This window comes from Lygodium microphyllum, chromosome 30 (genome assembly GCF_053477565.2).
Source record: "Lygodium microphyllum isolate KBCC chromosome 30, Lygodium_microphyllum_v1.1.10, whole genome shotgun sequence".
NCBI classification, from domain to species: Eukaryota; Viridiplantae; Streptophyta; class Polypodiopsida; order Schizaeales; family Lygodiaceae; genus Lygodium; species Lygodium microphyllum.
The window spans coordinates 27,712,306-27,729,855 of NC_141164.1; the positions used below are offsets into that span (position 1 = coordinate 27,712,306).

General features: G+C 39.5%; 1 protein-coding gene across 3 annotated transcripts in view; it reads left to right on the top strand.

Moving 5' to 3' along the window:
• Positions 1 to 17,152, top strand: part of LOC148009646 (HEAT repeat-containing protein) — a 74,072-nt gene extending 56,920 nt beyond the window's left edge. Inside the window, exons 16-20 of one of the 3 annotated variants that reach the window (XM_087673254.1) lie at positions 15,456 to 15,540; positions 15,680 to 15,820; positions 15,902 to 16,025; positions 16,152 to 16,268; positions 16,432 to 17,152. In XM_087673254.1, the coding sequence (XP_087529380.1) occupies positions 15,456 to 15,540; positions 15,680 to 15,820; positions 15,902 to 16,025; positions 16,152 to 16,268; positions 16,432 to 16,784 (820 nt within the window). In that variant the 3' untranslated portion in view covers positions 16,785 to 17,152. Of the gene's footprint in view, positions 1 to 15,455; positions 15,562 to 15,679; positions 15,821 to 15,901; positions 16,026 to 16,151; positions 16,269 to 16,431 lie in introns of all 3 variants that reach the window. The other 2 variants (XM_087673253.1, XM_087673252.1) reach the window with 2 other exon arrangements.
• Positions 17,153 to 17,550: the final 398 nt, after the last annotated feature.

Sequence of the window (17,550 nt, forward strand, 5' to 3'; positions counted from 1 at the left end):
GATGATTTGAAAGTCAAGTTAGATGAGTATTAGTGTTGCTTGTTGAATTTGCCACAACTAGCCCTCTTTCACTAAATTGATTGCTTATTACGCATTCTCTATTTAATAAATTCATGTCAATAAATTAATGACTCACTTTTCTTTAAGTGTTGATGATGATTTAGCATGGCCATGAGACCATTTAGAGACCAATATTCCTAGTGCATCACTTAATGGGGTGATTAGAGCACTATGACGGGGATATCTGGTACAGGCAGTACAAGTTATGAAGGGGGAAAGAAGTGTTTGCCAAGTGTAAGAGTGTACACAAGAGCCAAGGAGTTACACATAAATGAAGATGGATTAAGTTCTAAGAAGAGAAAGTGCATTAGCATTGTGTATATGTATTTATGTGTGCATCCGAGGACGCCTAGGAACGTTTACTTGTGTGTAATGAGCATTGCATTCATTTGGGGTCATCCTCTCCCTTACAAGTCAAGGTTTAAGGTCTTTTCTTTCATTAAGAAAGACAAGAGAGGTAATTCTCTCACTAAGAAAGACAAGAGACGTGATTCTCTGGAAGTGATTTTCTCTTTCTAAGGTCTAAAAAGACACAAGCTTTTGTGTGGAAGTCAATCTTAAGGTTGAGGCCCAAGGCAATTTAACGAACTCTCCTTAAGGTGGTTGTATGGACCACAAGTTGAGAGGACAGTTTGAGAAGCTGTTCTTTTTTAAAAAAGACATGGTGAATCCATTTTTAAAATATCTCGCGATAAAAAGACGATCTGTAAAAACGGGTCACGAGGGTTATCGAAAACAATGAGATCTACAACTTTCGTGTTGGATATTTTTTCATCCGAACAACGCATAGAGAGATATCTCAAAATTAGTGCTCCAGAGTAGGTCCTGGAACAACCACATCTTGCATGAAGATCAACTCAAGTCTCTCTCCAAGAAGAGAAGCTTTTGAAAGCCTATAAAAGAGGAGGCTCTCCTTGGGTGTAAGAGAGGTAAAAGGAAGCATCACTTTGCATGTATCCAAGAGGAGAAGAGAAGGTGCAAGTGCTGTGGAAGCTTTGCTGAAATCAAGTGCTACGGAAGCTCTGCTGAAATCAAGTTCCAAGAGGAGAAGAGAAGGTGCAAGTGCTGCGGAAGCTTTGCTGAAATCAAGCGCCAAGAGGAGAGCCCTACACATATTGTGTAGGAGAGAAGGAGACTCAAGAAGGATCAAAAGGTGCCAACTTCCAAGTTGTGCAAGTGTTAGCCGGTTGTATACCATGCAAGGAACCGTGATCTTGTTTCCAAGATCTACAAGTAAGAACTGGCTTATGTGTAACGGAGGAGCTTGCTCCTTGTCAATAATATAACTCCACAAGGGGAAGAATTGGCCCATCTTCCAGTCCCTAGTGTGTTGCCAATTTCTCTACCTCTCTCTCTCTCTCTACATATTTCTTTTCTCTCATCTATTCTCCCTCTGTGCCAACATAATATTCGCCATATATATTTTAAGTATATAAGAAAGTCGAGCGTATATCTCGGATCTTATAACACCTTCCAAAGTCAAATGGTGGCAAGTCACTGTGTTCTTAAACATGCTACCTGAATACTTAAATCTTATGCAATAAACTATCTCATGGTCACAATTACCCACCTTCTATGAGGTTGATTGCCAACTTATGTGTTTTGCAAGAATAACAAGATAAAAAAGATTGGTGAGTGAGTAGATCAGTTCCCAATCAAGATGTGAGTAAGGTTAGCATAATTTCCCAAAGGATAATAAGTTTTGCTAAAATTGCCAAAAGGTAGGCCATTTTGATGACGAGTCTCATTCAAAGGCCAAGGTCACATAGGCTAGATCACTTAGACCTTTGCCCGTCTGGTAGAGGTAACTACTCGTAGCCTCGCTGTGGATTGAAAAGTAGTGGTTGTTGAGCTAAAAATACATTACAAACTGACCAACTCTTTAAAACAGCCCCAAAACATATAAATTACCAAATGTTGTGTTAAATGGTGCGTGGTCCTAGAAAGTTTTTGTGTGCCATAAGCAAAACCTTAATTTGGGAGGATCCTTTTGCATCTATGAATAGATAGGTTGCCTACCATTCAATCCATCCTTGTCTTACAAGTTTCAGCTATCAGGCCTCCTCTACTAGTTGTCTAGCCCCCAGTGACTGTTGCTACGTGGTCTACAATCATTGCCTAACCTCCTATTGCTGTTGGTGAGCAGCTGCCATCATCTTTAGGCAGTTACATTGCTGTGTTTACTAGTTCTAGCCCCAAAAACTGCTGCATTCTAGTTTCCAACCTGCTGCCCTTTCATTTCCAGCATCAGCCCGATTTGCGTTTGCATCTATAACATGTCGTTTTTGTGTTTTCAGCGCTTTCCTTTGTCAGCCTTTGCTCTAATTAGGGGCTACTGCACTCAAGATCCTCGAGCATTTTGTACATTTGCTTGTTCATTTACAACATTGATTCATTCACTTTAGAGTTCTCTTTCTTCTGAGTTTGTGTTTGTGTTTTTGTGTTTTGCGTTTTGCGTTTTGTGTTTTGACTTAAGCTAGTGTTTTAATCATGTTTGTACATTTTGTGTTTTTCTCTATGCAAATCCTAGCATATCCTAACAGTGATAACACTTTGTCCCCAAAATTTGGACAAATGTCATGGCCGGCAACACTATGCCCAAAATTTGGGCAATTGTCATGGCCCATGGAGACCCATGGATAATGTGATACAAAGGTAGCCATCACTATCAATACCCTTCTTGACTCTAGAAAGGAGCTTTGAATCATTTGCTAGATCATTGGACTTTGGTCTAGAAGCCCATATTGCATCCTTAGAGGCCTAACAAGATGAGAACTTGGTCTATATCTACAAGCTGAAATCCTAATCAGTCTTGGGAAGTAGAGGCCCACCCCACCTTTCCATGTGGCCATTTGGCCAAGGGGATTGTGGACAATGGAGCTTACCCATTATATGACACCAATTCACAATGTCCTCATCTTGCAACAACCTATTGTTGGAGCTATCCGATATAGTAACAACTCCTTGGCCATGATTCAATGTGCAGGGATGGTTGAGTTGGACACTAACTAGGGCCTGAATCTTGGTTCGATTTTAGTTAATGTTTTTCTTGTATTCCAATTGGGTGTGCTTCCTTTATGTTTGTTACTCTTGTAGAGAGCTGCCTTTGTCCCCAAAATTTGGATACATGTCATGGCTCGCAACACATTGTCCCCAAAATTTGGACAATTGCCATGGCCCATGGAGACCCATGGGTAATGTGATACAAAGGTAGCCATCACTATCGATACCCTTCTTGACACTAGAAAGAAGATTTAAATCGTTTGCTAGATCATTGGATTTTGGTGTTTGTCAGATCATTGGACTTTGCTCCACAAGCCCATATTGCATCCTTAGAGGCCTAACAAGATGAGAACTTGGTCCATATCTACAAGCTGAAATCCTAACCAATCTTGGAAAGTAGAGGCCCACCCCACCTTTCCATGTTGCAATTTGGCCAAGGGGATTGTGGACAATGGAACTTACCCATTATATGACACTAATTCACAATATCCTCATCTTGGAATAACCTACTGCTAGAGCTATCCGATGCAGTAACAACTCCTTGGCTGTGATTCAATGTGCAGGAATAGTTGAGTTTGATACTAACTGGGATCTGAATCTCGGTTCAATAGTTAATGTTTTTCTTGTATTCCAATTGGTTGTGTCTCCTTTATGTTTGTTACTCTTGTAGAGAGCTGCCTTTTTCACTAAAACATTGTTGAGTCCATTGTTGAAAATTGCTATGGTGGTTGCTTAAGCCGGGTATAGCTTGATGGCCTCTATTTGATGTTACACTCCTTTTGTAGCTAACCGTTGAAGACTTGAGAGTTTCATAGGATCCATGGCTTAGTTATGGGTAAAGCTTCTTTTCTGACAAAAAGCACCTTTGGCATTATTAGTTGGCTCACATTACTATCGCTCTCTTTATGAGTTGTCATACTAGTTGGTTAGTCTAAAACTAGTTTTTGACACGTGCGGATTGTGTCAATTGTGGAAACACCACCAGATACGCCTATCATAATACTATTTACATTCAAATAACAAAGTAATGACATTTAAATTTCAAATTCTGACATGTTTCTAGAAAAGCATAAAATGTACAACTTAAAATATGAAATGAGGCGTATTTTAAAAAAAAGTTATTTTGTTGGATTAATGAGTTTCATAAGGTCTAAACCTTTTATACATTTTCTATAGGTTTAAAGTACATTTCTATGCAACTATGTTCATGGCTATGTGTAATTAGTCAAAGAGTTATCCAGGACTTGTAAATGCGGGGAATAATGTAGGAATGACAATTCTTTGAACTAATCAACTCGATCAAATTTCACCATGAAAATTGAGAGAGAGAGAGAGAGAGAGAGAGAGAGAGAGAGAGAGAGAGTGTGTGTGTGTGTGTGTGTGTGTGTGTGTGTACCACTGTGAGAGGGAAATGACTGATTTGTTGTAATTTTAAAAATTAGGGTTTTTGACATCTTAATTTCTATAAACTTTGACAACAAGCTGATTTTTTTCTTTAGTGCTTGGATTAGATCAAACTAAGTAGAAGGTGCTTCTTGGATGAGAGAAAGATAGGAGAAAACAAAGCACGTGGTTCAAATTTCAGCATGAGATCTTATATCAAATGAAGAGAGAGAGAGAACTCCAATATATAGTGTGGGGCTTCGGTGTTCAAAAGTGAAAAGTAGAGGTTACAAATGATAAGTGTAGAGACAGATATCTCTTCAAAATGACACATGTTCTATTTTAGATGTCACATGTCATTTTTCTAGAGAAAGAAGCTTTTAAACATTGTACTCTAAAAATCTCTCAAAATGGTTAAGGATTTGAGATAGGTGTTGAAGAGAAAATTGTTCCTTACGAAATTTCAGAGTCATGCTTAAAATTTCCATTAGAGCAACTTTTAAAAATAGTAACCTGCTAAATTTTAGGAGTCGCCAAATTTAGATTTCGGAGAACTTCATTATATAGGCTTGGTAGCAATTTATATATAAAAGGTTGGTTACATCTCTTCCTCTTGAAATTTGTATTGTTCTCAAGATGTTGCTTGAAGTATTTTTAATCCTATAGCTTTTTCATAAGATACAAGTATTTTGGATAGTCTTTAAAATACTCTTTTGGCATCCATTTAGAATCTAAATGAGAGTAATTTTTAAATTTCAAGAGTTTTCTAGAAATGTTTCTTTCTCGTTTCTTGATCATATAAAAGGCTATTGCTCTAGTTAAAGTATCTCCTTCTATTTATCTACTTCAGGTGGATCCTTTTTTTTAATAGGCACCAATGGTGGAGGCCCTTTATAAGGCTGTAAAAGATGGATATGAAAAGCATTACGAATTCTCCAATTCTCCGAAAGATGTAATCTACAACAAACATCATTAATCTTTTTAGTAACTTGAAATGACCCGTAATTTCTTGCCGTAAGCTTAGTGACTTGGAATGAAGGCTTGTTAGAGCTTCTTAGATGAGCTTTGTCAAATTTTAGCCATATCCAATCTCCTTTTTATAAAATCAAATGCATTTGATACTTATCTATTGCTTTTTAAAAATTTTCTTAAGATCTTTGGATAGTTCGTGTAACTTGGACAAAAGCTATATCCATATCATGTACGAACTCATTGGTATGAAATATATTTTCCTTTGTTTTGAGAATAGATAGTAAGAGTGATTTTGCATTTATAATCTCAAATGGTGCTTAAACCATAGAAGTATGAATTGTGTTGTTATAGACATATTCTACCAAAGATAAATATTTTTTCCATTGCTAGTTGGTTTCATGGCAATAGTACTTTAGCATATCCAATATTATGAGATTGGCTATCTCATTTTGACGATCTGTTTGAGGATGATTAGATGAAGAAAAGTAAGCATTGTATCTAAATTTTCAAAAAGAGCTTGCCAAAAGAGACTAGTAGTTCGTGGAACTTTATCACCCATAATGAATTGTAGTAATCCATGATACTTAAAGATTTGTTGAATAAATATTCTAGCCATATATTGAAACTTGATAGTATTCTTGATTGGAATGAAATGAGCTTGCTTGCTAAACCATTCAATAATAGTCCATATACCATCATTGCTATTTACTAATTTTGAAAATACAAAAATAAAATCCATAGCAATGCTTTCCCAAGGTTGGCTCGGAATTGATAATACTTATCAAAGCCCTGCAGACTTTTGGCGATCAAACTTAATCTTTTGGCATACAAGTCATTCTTCGATAAATTGTTTAATATCTTATCGAAGACTTAGTCAAAAGAAATACATTTCAAGTTTCTTGGTTGTGGCAAAAATACCACGATGAGCCATGTAAGGAGCTGTATGATATTTTTTCATACTTTAGGCTTGAAATCTTTAGTATCACATAACTTATTCTCCATTAAAAGAAATCCATCTTTGATAACATAAGAGTTTACCCTTTTATCAAGTTGTAAACTTTTCCAAATGATTTTAAAATCTTCATCGGAAGCATATATGTCTCTCATACTAGTGAAAGTTGTATGATAAATTATGGATACTGCATGAATCTGAGGTCTTCTTGACAAGGCATCAACTACCTTGTTTTGCTTGCCAAGAATACACAGTATTTGAAAGTTAAATTGAGCTAAATAATTGGCCCATCGAATATGCTTTTCAGAAATCTTTGGTTGGTTGAAAAAATGTCTCAAACTGTCATGGTCATTCTTGATGGAAAATTCTCCACCTAAAAGATAGTGTTTCCAATCTTTCAAAGCTCGAATGATGGCCATTAACTCCTTTTCATATGTAGTAGCATTCTTTTCTGCATTTTGCGACCTTTTGCTTGCACAAGTAAGTGCATGCGCTTCCTAGTTTAAGAGTATACTAATGCAGTCTCTTGAAGCATCACATTTCACAAAGAATGGTTTTGACAAATTAGGTATAATCACAATGGGTCTTTTACTAATATAGAACTTTAGAGCTTTAATAATGATATAATGATATGTAGCCCATGTATCAAAATGAATGAGAATAGGTTGATTAGCGATCTTACACTAAGCTATAAAAGGCTTCCTTTTCTTTGATAGAGTTTCATCCTGTTGCAAGGATTTCTTAGGTACAACATGTTAGCAGAATAGTCAGCTCAGGTGCGAGTGTGTGCTGCAGAGGTTGTGGCCTTTTTATAGTATTTTTATTGGCATTTTTTGATGCCCTTTTTAGGGCTAGGGAGCATTTAATGCTGGCCGACTGCATTTAATGCTTTCCCCATTTTATACATATATATTGTTGGGGCTCCTCCTCCTCTTTTGTACTTCAGCCATCATTTGTGGATTCTTCTGAGGAGAGAGGAGCCGGTGACAAGGTGTCCACGCAGCCAGTGACTCACTGTTGTATGCTGCTGTCTCATGTTCGATACGGATTCTGTTTCCCGGGTATACATCTGAGTTCTCATCTGTATTTGTGTTTATTTTTCTTGTCTTGTGTTTCAGCAGTTTATTTTAGCATGTTATTTATGCTTCCATTGCTGCACCACTTCTGACATGGTATCAGTTTTCAGGTTTTGTGTTTCTGCTGTGTTTTATTGCTGATTTCAGGGCTGTTTTCCCTCTGCTGATCAAGCGGCTGCTGCTCCATACAGGCAACCTGTTTGACCTGCGTTTTCTGCAGATTTGCCATCGCCTGTTGTCCAACACCTCTTGCTGCTTGTGTTTTCATCATCAGGCTGCTGGCGACAGTTCCCTACACCTGTTTATGCAGTGTGCAGCCTGCGTTTTGTTGTTTTCAGCACTATTTTGGGCTGGGCAACTAGCAGAACAGGCCGTTTTTGCTGTTTCTGGCAGCTTTGAACTGATTTTTTGACTTTGTGCAGCAGATTTTGGCTTCTTTGATCAGTTTTTGGATTATCTTGCATGTGAACTCTTGTTTTTTGCAGTCTGTGCTCGTGGTTTGGCTGTGTTCCCTCTCCCAATCCCTTATTTTCTCTATTTTTTTTCTAAATCCTCTCCAGATGGCTCCTCCATGCACATGCACTAATGACAAGCTCCATGGACCTGATTATTACACGTGGAGTGTGGTGATGAAGACTTGGTTTATTCAGAAGCGGTTATGGTACGTGATTAACGGAGTTGTGGCACGTCCTCAACAACCTTCTCTTGTTCCATCTGATTTTGATGACGACAACCATGAGGAGGCTGTGCTTACATGGGATTCGGATGATGTCCGTGCTTATTCGGCATTACTTCGGCGTATTTCCAAAGAAGTCCTACCGGCGGTTGTCTCCTGTACGATAGCTTCAGACGTATGGTCGAAGTTACATTTGATGTGCGAGGCTCCTTCCACCATGAGGGCCGTTACTCCCTATGGCCAGCTCCAGCAAGTGAAGTTTGAATCCAAAGATACGATTCAATCCTTCCTACTTCGTATTACCCAACTCCGGGACCAGCTTCGCACTATGCAGTCTGCCTTATCAGAGGCACATCTTATTGGTATGGTACTCTACAAGCTTCCTCAGGAATTTGATGGAGTGGCGAATGCTTTACGGACGCAGACATCTACTACTCCTGTCAGTTTTCTTCACATGTTCTCTATGCTACTTGAGCATGAGGCTACTTTGCGACTACAGGGAAGGCTTCTGTCAAATTATGGAGGTTCAGGTGAGGCTCTTGCAGCTTCAGAGAAGGGTTCAAAGATGAAAAAGTCGAAGGCCCAGTTTTATCACTGTGGCAAGAAAGGCCATTTAAGGAAGGACTGCAAAGAGTTAGCGGCTTCCAGGAAGAAAAAGGAGCAAAAGACGAAGCGGGATGCGAACTCCTCTGACGAGTCATCATCTGCCTCAGATTCCGATTCCGATCCTCCAGCCAAGGCGAAGTCCAAGGCGCGGAAGGGACCCTCTTCTTTGGATCGTGGGAAGGGCTTAGTAGCCCCTTCCTCAGCTGCTTTCTAGTGGTGGTGATGTGGACATCCCTCACAACTCTCCATTGCCAGAGAGGGAGTGTGAGAGGGTGGTGAGATGGGGCAACCGTGCCTCATTTATATGTCTATACCAATGCACAGGATCCAGAGAGGGATATTCCTGATGTATCGACCGAAGTCTGGCAAGTACAAACCCTGGAGCTAGGATTGACATCCAGGTTTATGATGGGCTGGTTACTTAATAGAGAGCGGGAGGCTTTCGTCTGGAGCCCACATGAGGAGACACTTTGGCGGTTTTGGCCGAAGGCAAGGATTCCATGGTCACATGTTCAGAGACATGTTTGACAGACTGGTCTTGTATGTCCTGTGTGATATAGGGGACATAACATAGAGAGCTGCTATGATTCTTCTCTATTTTCAGGTGGTGTTGTTATGCTCGACATCAATGTCAGATATTCTTCGAGGCATCTTGGTGGTGGGCTGGCCACTCACTGCTTCGATATCCATGGTTCTATGTTGTATAGTTTATGATACCCCATCATTGTACTATTGTATTGTATCAGATCACCCTTGATCTGAGAGAGGGTGCTAGCAGAATAGTCAACTCAGGTGTGAGTCTGTGCTGCAAAGGTTGTGGCCTTTTTATAGTATTTTTACCGGCATTTTTGGTGCCCTTTTTAGGGCTAGGGAGCATTTAATGTTGGCCGACTGCATTTAATGCTCCCCCCATTTTATACATATATATTGTTGGAGCTCCTCCTCTTCTGTACTTCAGCCATCATTTGTGGATTCTTCTGAGGAGAGAGGAGTTGGTGCTAGGGTGCCCACACAGCCAGTGACTCACTGTTGTATGCGGCTGTCTTATGTTCGATATGGATTCCGTTTCCCGAGCATACATCTGAGTGCTCATCTGTATTTGTGTTTATTTTTCTTGTCTTGTGTTTCAGTGGTTTATTTCAGCATGTTGTTTATGCTTCCATTGCTGCACCACTTCTGACACAACATTCACTTGAGGTGTCTTTGGGGCCAGTTTTTCTTCTTTGCCTTATTAGGACATTGACTAGCTATGTGCCCTTTTTCACTAGAAAGAAATATCATCTTTCTCTTGTATATTTTGCTAATTGTTGATATGCTAGCTTCTTTTTGGATAGCAAAGGCGGTATACCTCTATCCTTATGCTTTGGTTCTTGTTTGTTTGACTTCTTTTGGTCAAATATCTTAGTCTTCTTCCTCTGTGGTTCTTCTTTTGAGGCTTTACTAAGCATCCATGGCATATGCAGTCCTTTAACTTCTAGGGCTGCATCTTAGGCTACTTTCAAAGTATCAGGCTTTGTCACCTTGAGAGCTTGCTGTACTGTTGGATATAATACATGGATAAACTTCCTTATCTCCATATTGGATGGAACTCCATTAAGAGATGTAAATTGAAGAGAAATAGTTGCAAACCTATCGATATATGTTTCAACATTGTCTCCATGGCTTTACTTTAACTCATCCCATTCTTATTGCACATCGATTTCAAAGGATAAAGATAGAAACTTCTTGTTGAATATCTCCTTTTAAACTCTTTCCAAGACTTGGGGTTCCTTATCCTTTTGAATAACTTTCAGCCACCAATTCAAAGCAACAACCTTTAGATGCATTTTAACCATCCTAATCTTTGATTTTTTTTTATAATCCTCACCACCAAAGGCAGCATCAAATTGTCTAGTAAAAGACACAGCTTTCTGAGAACCTCTCTCACCATAGAAAACATCAAACTTGACGCTCCTCTCTTTCGGCTTGAAGTCTCTTTTAGCATCGTTTTCCTTCTCTAAAAGCATCTTTGGAGATTTAGCTACCATGGAAATGGCTGGTTCTTTGACTTTCTCCTTGCCCTTCTCCATGGAGGGATTCTTGGAACAAGAGGAAGATGCTTATGTATGATGAGACTTTGAAGTCGCTGCTTGGGTGGATCTTGGAATGATAGGTGATGTGTTATCTCTCATAGACTTAGTTACATCAATAACATTGATACCTTTTATGCAAATGTAGGTTGTTGCAGCCGTAATACCATTTGTCTTAAGAGCCTTCTCGGTAAGAAAATCTCTAAAGACCTTTGCTTCAGCCCATGCTTTAGTTCTTCTCTCCATCAAAGCTTGAATTCTTGGATCGGCTTCTAAGTCCTTGTATCTTTGTATCTTCTTATATTTTGAGAAGCATATAGATACTGATTGTCGGAAACCTTTCGATTGTTCACCAAAATTCACCTCTTCGTCTCTTGACATGGTGATAAAGTTGGACCTAAATATCTCGTTATCTAAGAAAAGTTCTTACAAAGAGGAAGTCCTTGCTCTGATACCACTGTAAATGCGGGGAAGAATGTGAGAATAACAATTCTTTGGACTAACCAACTTGATCAATGTTTACCATGAAAATGAGAGAGAGAGAGAGTGTGTGTGTGTGTGTGGATACCACTTTGAGAGGAAAATTGGCTCCTTTCCATTTATAGGAATTTATTGAAACAAACCATGGTTTGTTTCTTTGATCATGAGCATGTGGTTTCACTTTTTAAAACCACTCATTATTGTGTTTCTAGTCAATCTGATTGAGTATAAAATTCTTAGTCATTTTGAGCTTTCTGGTCAATTTGACTGCCTGAGTAAACTTTTAATATCTCTTGGGTATCTCATCAATGATGACCCAAGTATAATTATAGGGCGTTTTGGCCATTGGCCACCCTTAAATAGAAAAATGAACATTTAATCATATTTTGAAACACACACATAATACAAATCGCCTTTCAAAGTAGATGAACATAAAATTAAATTGAATCATTGAGCCAATATGTATTGGTAGCAATTTATATTCAAAAGGTTGGTTACAGGACTGGACAACATGCATACTCCATGGGTACTAGTGCAAGAATGTTAGGATTGTATATGGACAAGAGTGCAAGGTGCATTCAATGTTGGAGCTTTATACATAATATTTAGTGTTATAACCTATGAGTAAGAGGATCAAATTTTTCCTTTGAACTCTATTCGCTCTTTCTGAGTTTTGTGTTTTAAGGGACTAGTGGGTACCTTTGAAGCAATGATAGTCTCCTTGGTATGATGATGTTTCTCCAGCCAGACTGCATCTCAAACTGGGGAAATTTGAAACTTGTGTACATTGTTATCTTAGTGGTAGTGTGAGGATACACTACGGTTTGCAAAGAAAACATAGTCCATGAACATGACTAATGTGGATGAACTCAGACACAAATGCAAATGAAGATGAGGATGAGTGAATGCAGGAAGCTCAATGAACCAACTGATGCTCAAGGAGTGGAGAGTTGTCCAACAGCCACTGTCTCTTGTGGGAGCAGGCTGAGGGAGTGTGCCAGAGTGTCATTCTCCAGAACAGATCCTAAGTGCAGGAAACTCCTGATGCTTGATGCCCGATGATGAAGCGGTCACTTGGTTTGAAACATAGTAGCAGGAGATGGAAATGCAGCACCCAGGTCGTAGCAGACCAACTCAGCCACAAAAGTGAGAAAAACTGGCTGATGAAGAAGCACAGCTGAGACTGATGACATCAGCAGCCAGATACTGACGCCAAGGGCAGCAATGATGACATCAGCTGTAGCAGATGGCATTATTGGCAACTGCACCAGAAATCCTCTAGATCATGGTGATGACACTCTAGGGGATGACAATTGCAGCAATGGCTGTCACCTTCTGATGATGATGGTGATAAGATGATGGAGAGGTAGTATGGCTGGCATGAAGTAGGATGACAAGGGATGAAAGAGGCAGTTACCAATGATTCCCTTTTATAGAATTTTATGAGTCAATTGTCCTGCCAAAGTTTTTAATAAATAATTCTTTTTGGGACTTTTTTTAAGGGCCAAGAAATGCCAAAAAACATGATTTATTACTTGCAATTTCTAGGTGGCTCAAGAGGTAGGACTGCCTGTCTTGGAACCAAGATTGAAAGTGGGCCATCTTTGTCCACAAGCTCAATTCTAGTCCTTCCAGAATGAACTATTTTGGAGTGGTGCTGACTACAGCCACTGTGGCAACATGTGCAAATTTAGATGTCTTGGATGAAGCATCGAGCCAGCTCTACTATATCCACATTCACTTGCATGGAAGAACTGTATCTGTTTACTTAAGCCATCCTTATTGTGATTATATTATTGTGGATTTTGTCACTAAGTCTTTAGGGATCTACTTCTTTGTGTATTTGGAATAGACAAAATTTGCCTCATCAAACTCAACTTCTTGGTATGTTGTGACCATGCAATTCCATACATAGTAGTGTATATCTTGCTTTATTTTGAACCAAAAGCAAGTAGTGTATATCTTGCTTTGTTTTAAACCAAACGAGTTAACTATGCATAGTAGGTTGCTCAAGTTACTTTTACAAGTTGACGGAGCATTATTAGCCCTTTGTATCAGACTTTGACAAAATTGCTGCCCATTCTTCTTGCAAAGCTGTTCCAAGTAGAGAGCCATGGATCGTGGAAAATACAATCTGACTTTGGGCCCTCCTTTTTCCAATGCTAGATTGAATCAGAATCAAGATATTTCTTGGTACTAACATGAAAATTTGTATATGAAGAAGCCTGCTGAAGGAGTTTGCAATTCGATTCTCCTTCCCTTAAAAGTACTTGAACTTAAAACAGAATGTGAGAGGAAATATCACCACATGATACATTGCAAGTACTTTCAATCTGATTGTCCAGAGTACCTCAAGGCTTTGAAATGTAATGTTCTTGACTGATCAAATAGTGTGCGTTTTCCTAAAAGCATGTTCACCATCCACGAGTTCTTGGTCATAAGTTGAATAGCTAATTATGGGCATTCAACTCTGCTAAGTAGTTAGATGCCCATGCTAAAATTGTTCCTATGTCATGTATGACCAACAAGGAGCAACTGAAGACATAGCGAATGTGGTCCGTTAATGAGCTAGGCATGCCAGGAATTATTAGCAAAAAGAGTGCTGGTCTCTGACAGTTGGGTTGATCACACGAGCAGGTCACAAGTGGTTCATATAAAGACGTGTCTTCAATATTAAAGAAATATTGTAAGGGGCGCTCACCTTGAGGGGCAATTTGGTGTTGTCTACCGTGCAAGCACGATCTAACTCTCAGTTTCTTGTGTCATTTATTTTCTTTGCTGAACTGAATAGTGTGTGCGCTGTAAGTTTATATTCACTGCCCTTAGATCAGATCTACAGGTCAGTCCAGACTTTTATTGGCTATGAACCTGACTGAACAGTAGATGGATGCAGAGAATCGGATATCCTTCAGAACAAAGATGTTACTGATGTGAATAGGCTTCAAGCACAGTGCATGAAGATCATGCTTCATGATAGAATCACAAAGTCATTGCAATCTTTAATACCTTTTTCATACTCTGATCCGCAGTTAGAGGCCTCCTAAAAGTTGTTTGAATGGTGCAGGAAGAGGCAACTGAAAGCAGAAGTTCCATTAAACCCCAAAGTAGAGCTCAGCCTTTGATACCCATTGTAGGATCCCTTTTCCACCCTCACCAGACAATTGAAGGGTGCATGGGTGAACATTAATGCATGCGCAAATATGAAGAAAGGGACAGATCAGACCCAAAACTACTATACATAAATGGATGTGCAGGGAGGAAATGGAAGGCAGCAGCCTGCATGATGAAATGGAAAGGAAAGGACTGAGAAGAGAATGATAGGAAGTACTTTGAATAGATGAAAGCCAGATGTTTGTTGAATATGCATGTGCAGGGGGAAATGGTCTCAAATAGGGAAGAGACTGTCATGTCTATGGATATACTGATCTCCAGCAGGTTGGACTGCTAAATTGCAGCCGTTGAACTGCCACATCATCACTGCAAGTGTTGTGCCATCGTCAGCCAGAACCACATTGTAGCTGCCCATGCCTCATCCTTGAACAATCAAGATCTGTACAGCTTCTCGTACAGTGCTTGACCATCCTCTTGTATTAGTACATGCCTTCTCCTTCACTTTTACTAGTGGTCTTATCTCCCTGTTCGCAGCAATCATGCATCCAGGTCTGTCAGGAAGTGTACCATTAGCTGCAGTTAAAATGATAATCTGTTTGTCTGCTTAAAATGGCTTCAATTTAACAGAGATGATTGTCACTAGGGCAAATCATCACCAGAGAACAGGCATCATGGGTGTGCGCCACATGTAGAAAAAGAAAAAGGGTTTTGAGTGCCATTTTGTGTTAGTTGGTGAATCTAGACTCATATCCAAATCATAGAACTAGTTTTTATCCTTGCTCTTAAGTCCCAAAGTTGGTTAGACCAGAAGTTGTTAAGTTTTAATTTGGTCCAAAATTATGTTTTAACATAGCTTGCATAGCACATAAAGCAAAGAAACAAAGGTTGAGTAGAGATACAGACACTCTGGATCTACAATTTAGTCATGCACAAAATGCATCTAAGAAAAGCTCTCAATTTTCATGAACATATGCTTTAAAGAAACAAAGGAATCAGTTGAGCTGTTAGAAATTGCCTGTAATGTTAAAAGGAGTGGTTTTGCTGCTAAAACTTAGCCTTCTGTGCAGTACTTTGGAAGAACATCATGGCGTCATTGTGGGGGTTTTATGGGAGCTTGTGGTCAATGCTAATGCAGATGTCAAGATTAGTGCAGCTAGTATCTTAAAAACCCTTGTCTGTATCTTGTTTAAGATGTCCTATTGGGCAATTCGTCAGATTCTTTACAGATGATCTTTTTCTCAATCATGCAGTCAGAGTTGAGTTTTCTGACTGTATCTGTCGCTGCACTCAGGTTCCATATGTAGATGTAAAGATTGCAACACAGGATATAATGCCTGCACTGGTTACTCTTGGATCAGATCCAAATTTGCTTGTGAAATATTCGAGTATTGATGCTTTTGGTGCAGTAGCCCAACATTTCAAAGATGATGTGGTATGTTGGTTATTTGTACAATGACAATCTTGAGCAGTCATTTGCAAAGATCTCCTGACCTTTTGTTGTTGATCGAAATAGATAGCTGATAAAATACGAGTACAGATGGATACCTTTTTGGAGGATGGCTCACATGAAGCTACGATTGCAGTTGTCCGAACATTAGCTATTGCTGTTCCCCTCACTACATCGAAACTAAGAGATTATATCCTTCAAAAGAGAACACCTGAGGGTGCCATGTGGACTTCTTTAGTAATTTTGGGGCTTAATCTATTACCTTATCATTGTAGGATGACCAACATTGAATAAAATAAACTTAACAAACCGACACATCTTCTGCAGAAACTGTTGTTGCTCACAGGTATCACAACACAAGGAGTTACACTCATGCGAAGGCGTGAGAAAGTGGATGCTTTTTGCGAGGCTGTCCGAGCACTGGATGCCACCGGTAAAATAATTTCAGATCTCCCATTCTATGTCTGCTCTGCAAGTTTCTAGTTTTGTCCATCTAGTGTTGCATTGCTTGGAATCTGAGGCAAATATGCTCCTAATCAGTTCTAACTCAATTATGAGGCTTAAGCATTTGTTGTTTGTATGCTTGTTTTTTGCAGATCTCTCAGTCACAAATGTGAGAGACTATCTTTTGCCAGTCATCCAGAACCTGTTGAAGGACATTGATGCTCTCGATCCTGCCCACAAGGAAGCCTTAGAGCTGATTTTGAAAGAAAGGTCTGGTGGCAGGCTAGAATCCATTACAAAGGCCATGGGCACTCATCTCAGCTTTACAGGAGTAACCAGTTTGTTTGGGGAGACTGGGTTGTTAGTGAAGAAGGATCACCTGGACTCACCTGAACCACAGAGTCCTCAGCATCCCGTTCCTGCACCTGAAGAGGGGAGGCTGTTCAACAGACTGATGAGGGGAAATTTTGGAGATATGATAAGAGGGAGAGGGGAAAACAAGTGATCAGTAGTACACAGCACAGTGTCTATCTTAGAACTCCTACTTCATCCCCTGGTTTGCATGCAGAGCTGAATAGAAGCGGAGAGTTTCTCTATAGGCTTTGCTGAAAGGGAGCAATGTTATTCCGACATATATCATTGTCCCCTGCATTCTTTGTATCCTTGGGCTGTTTAAAATTGTGATAAGCGGCTCTACTTGTGATTATTATAAAATTATGAACGACGTCTTTCTCCATTGGGTCACTATTTGATGTGGCAGCTAATGTGTCAATGTATTCTAATCCATGCAATCTGGTCATCTTCTCTTATAAACACGTTTTTAATGCCTTTCGGCAGTATTTATTGGTGGGATATAGATTATCACCCTTCATATACCATGAGGATTTCCCATGCTTCAAATTCTCAAGAGGGAAGAAAGTTTTGAGACAAATGCAAGGCTGATAGATTGGTTCTCTATCCACCTAGGTGCAATATGTTAGAGATCATAGCCTCCAACTCATAGGTGATGGCATGTTAAGCATCCATACCACATGTGGGTGCTTATGCCACCTCATACAAGGATTGCTATTTGGTAGACTAGAGTACCATCCCACATTAATTTAAGATTGGCAAGGAATACAAATGGATCCATAGAATGATATGTATAGGTCTATCGTGGAGAGTTTGGATCAAAAGACCATTGCATGTGTACATGCTTGGTGGGGGTGTGTGTGTGTGAACATTTGTTGAGGTCGAAAGACAAAACATATACAATTATGATTAATGATATA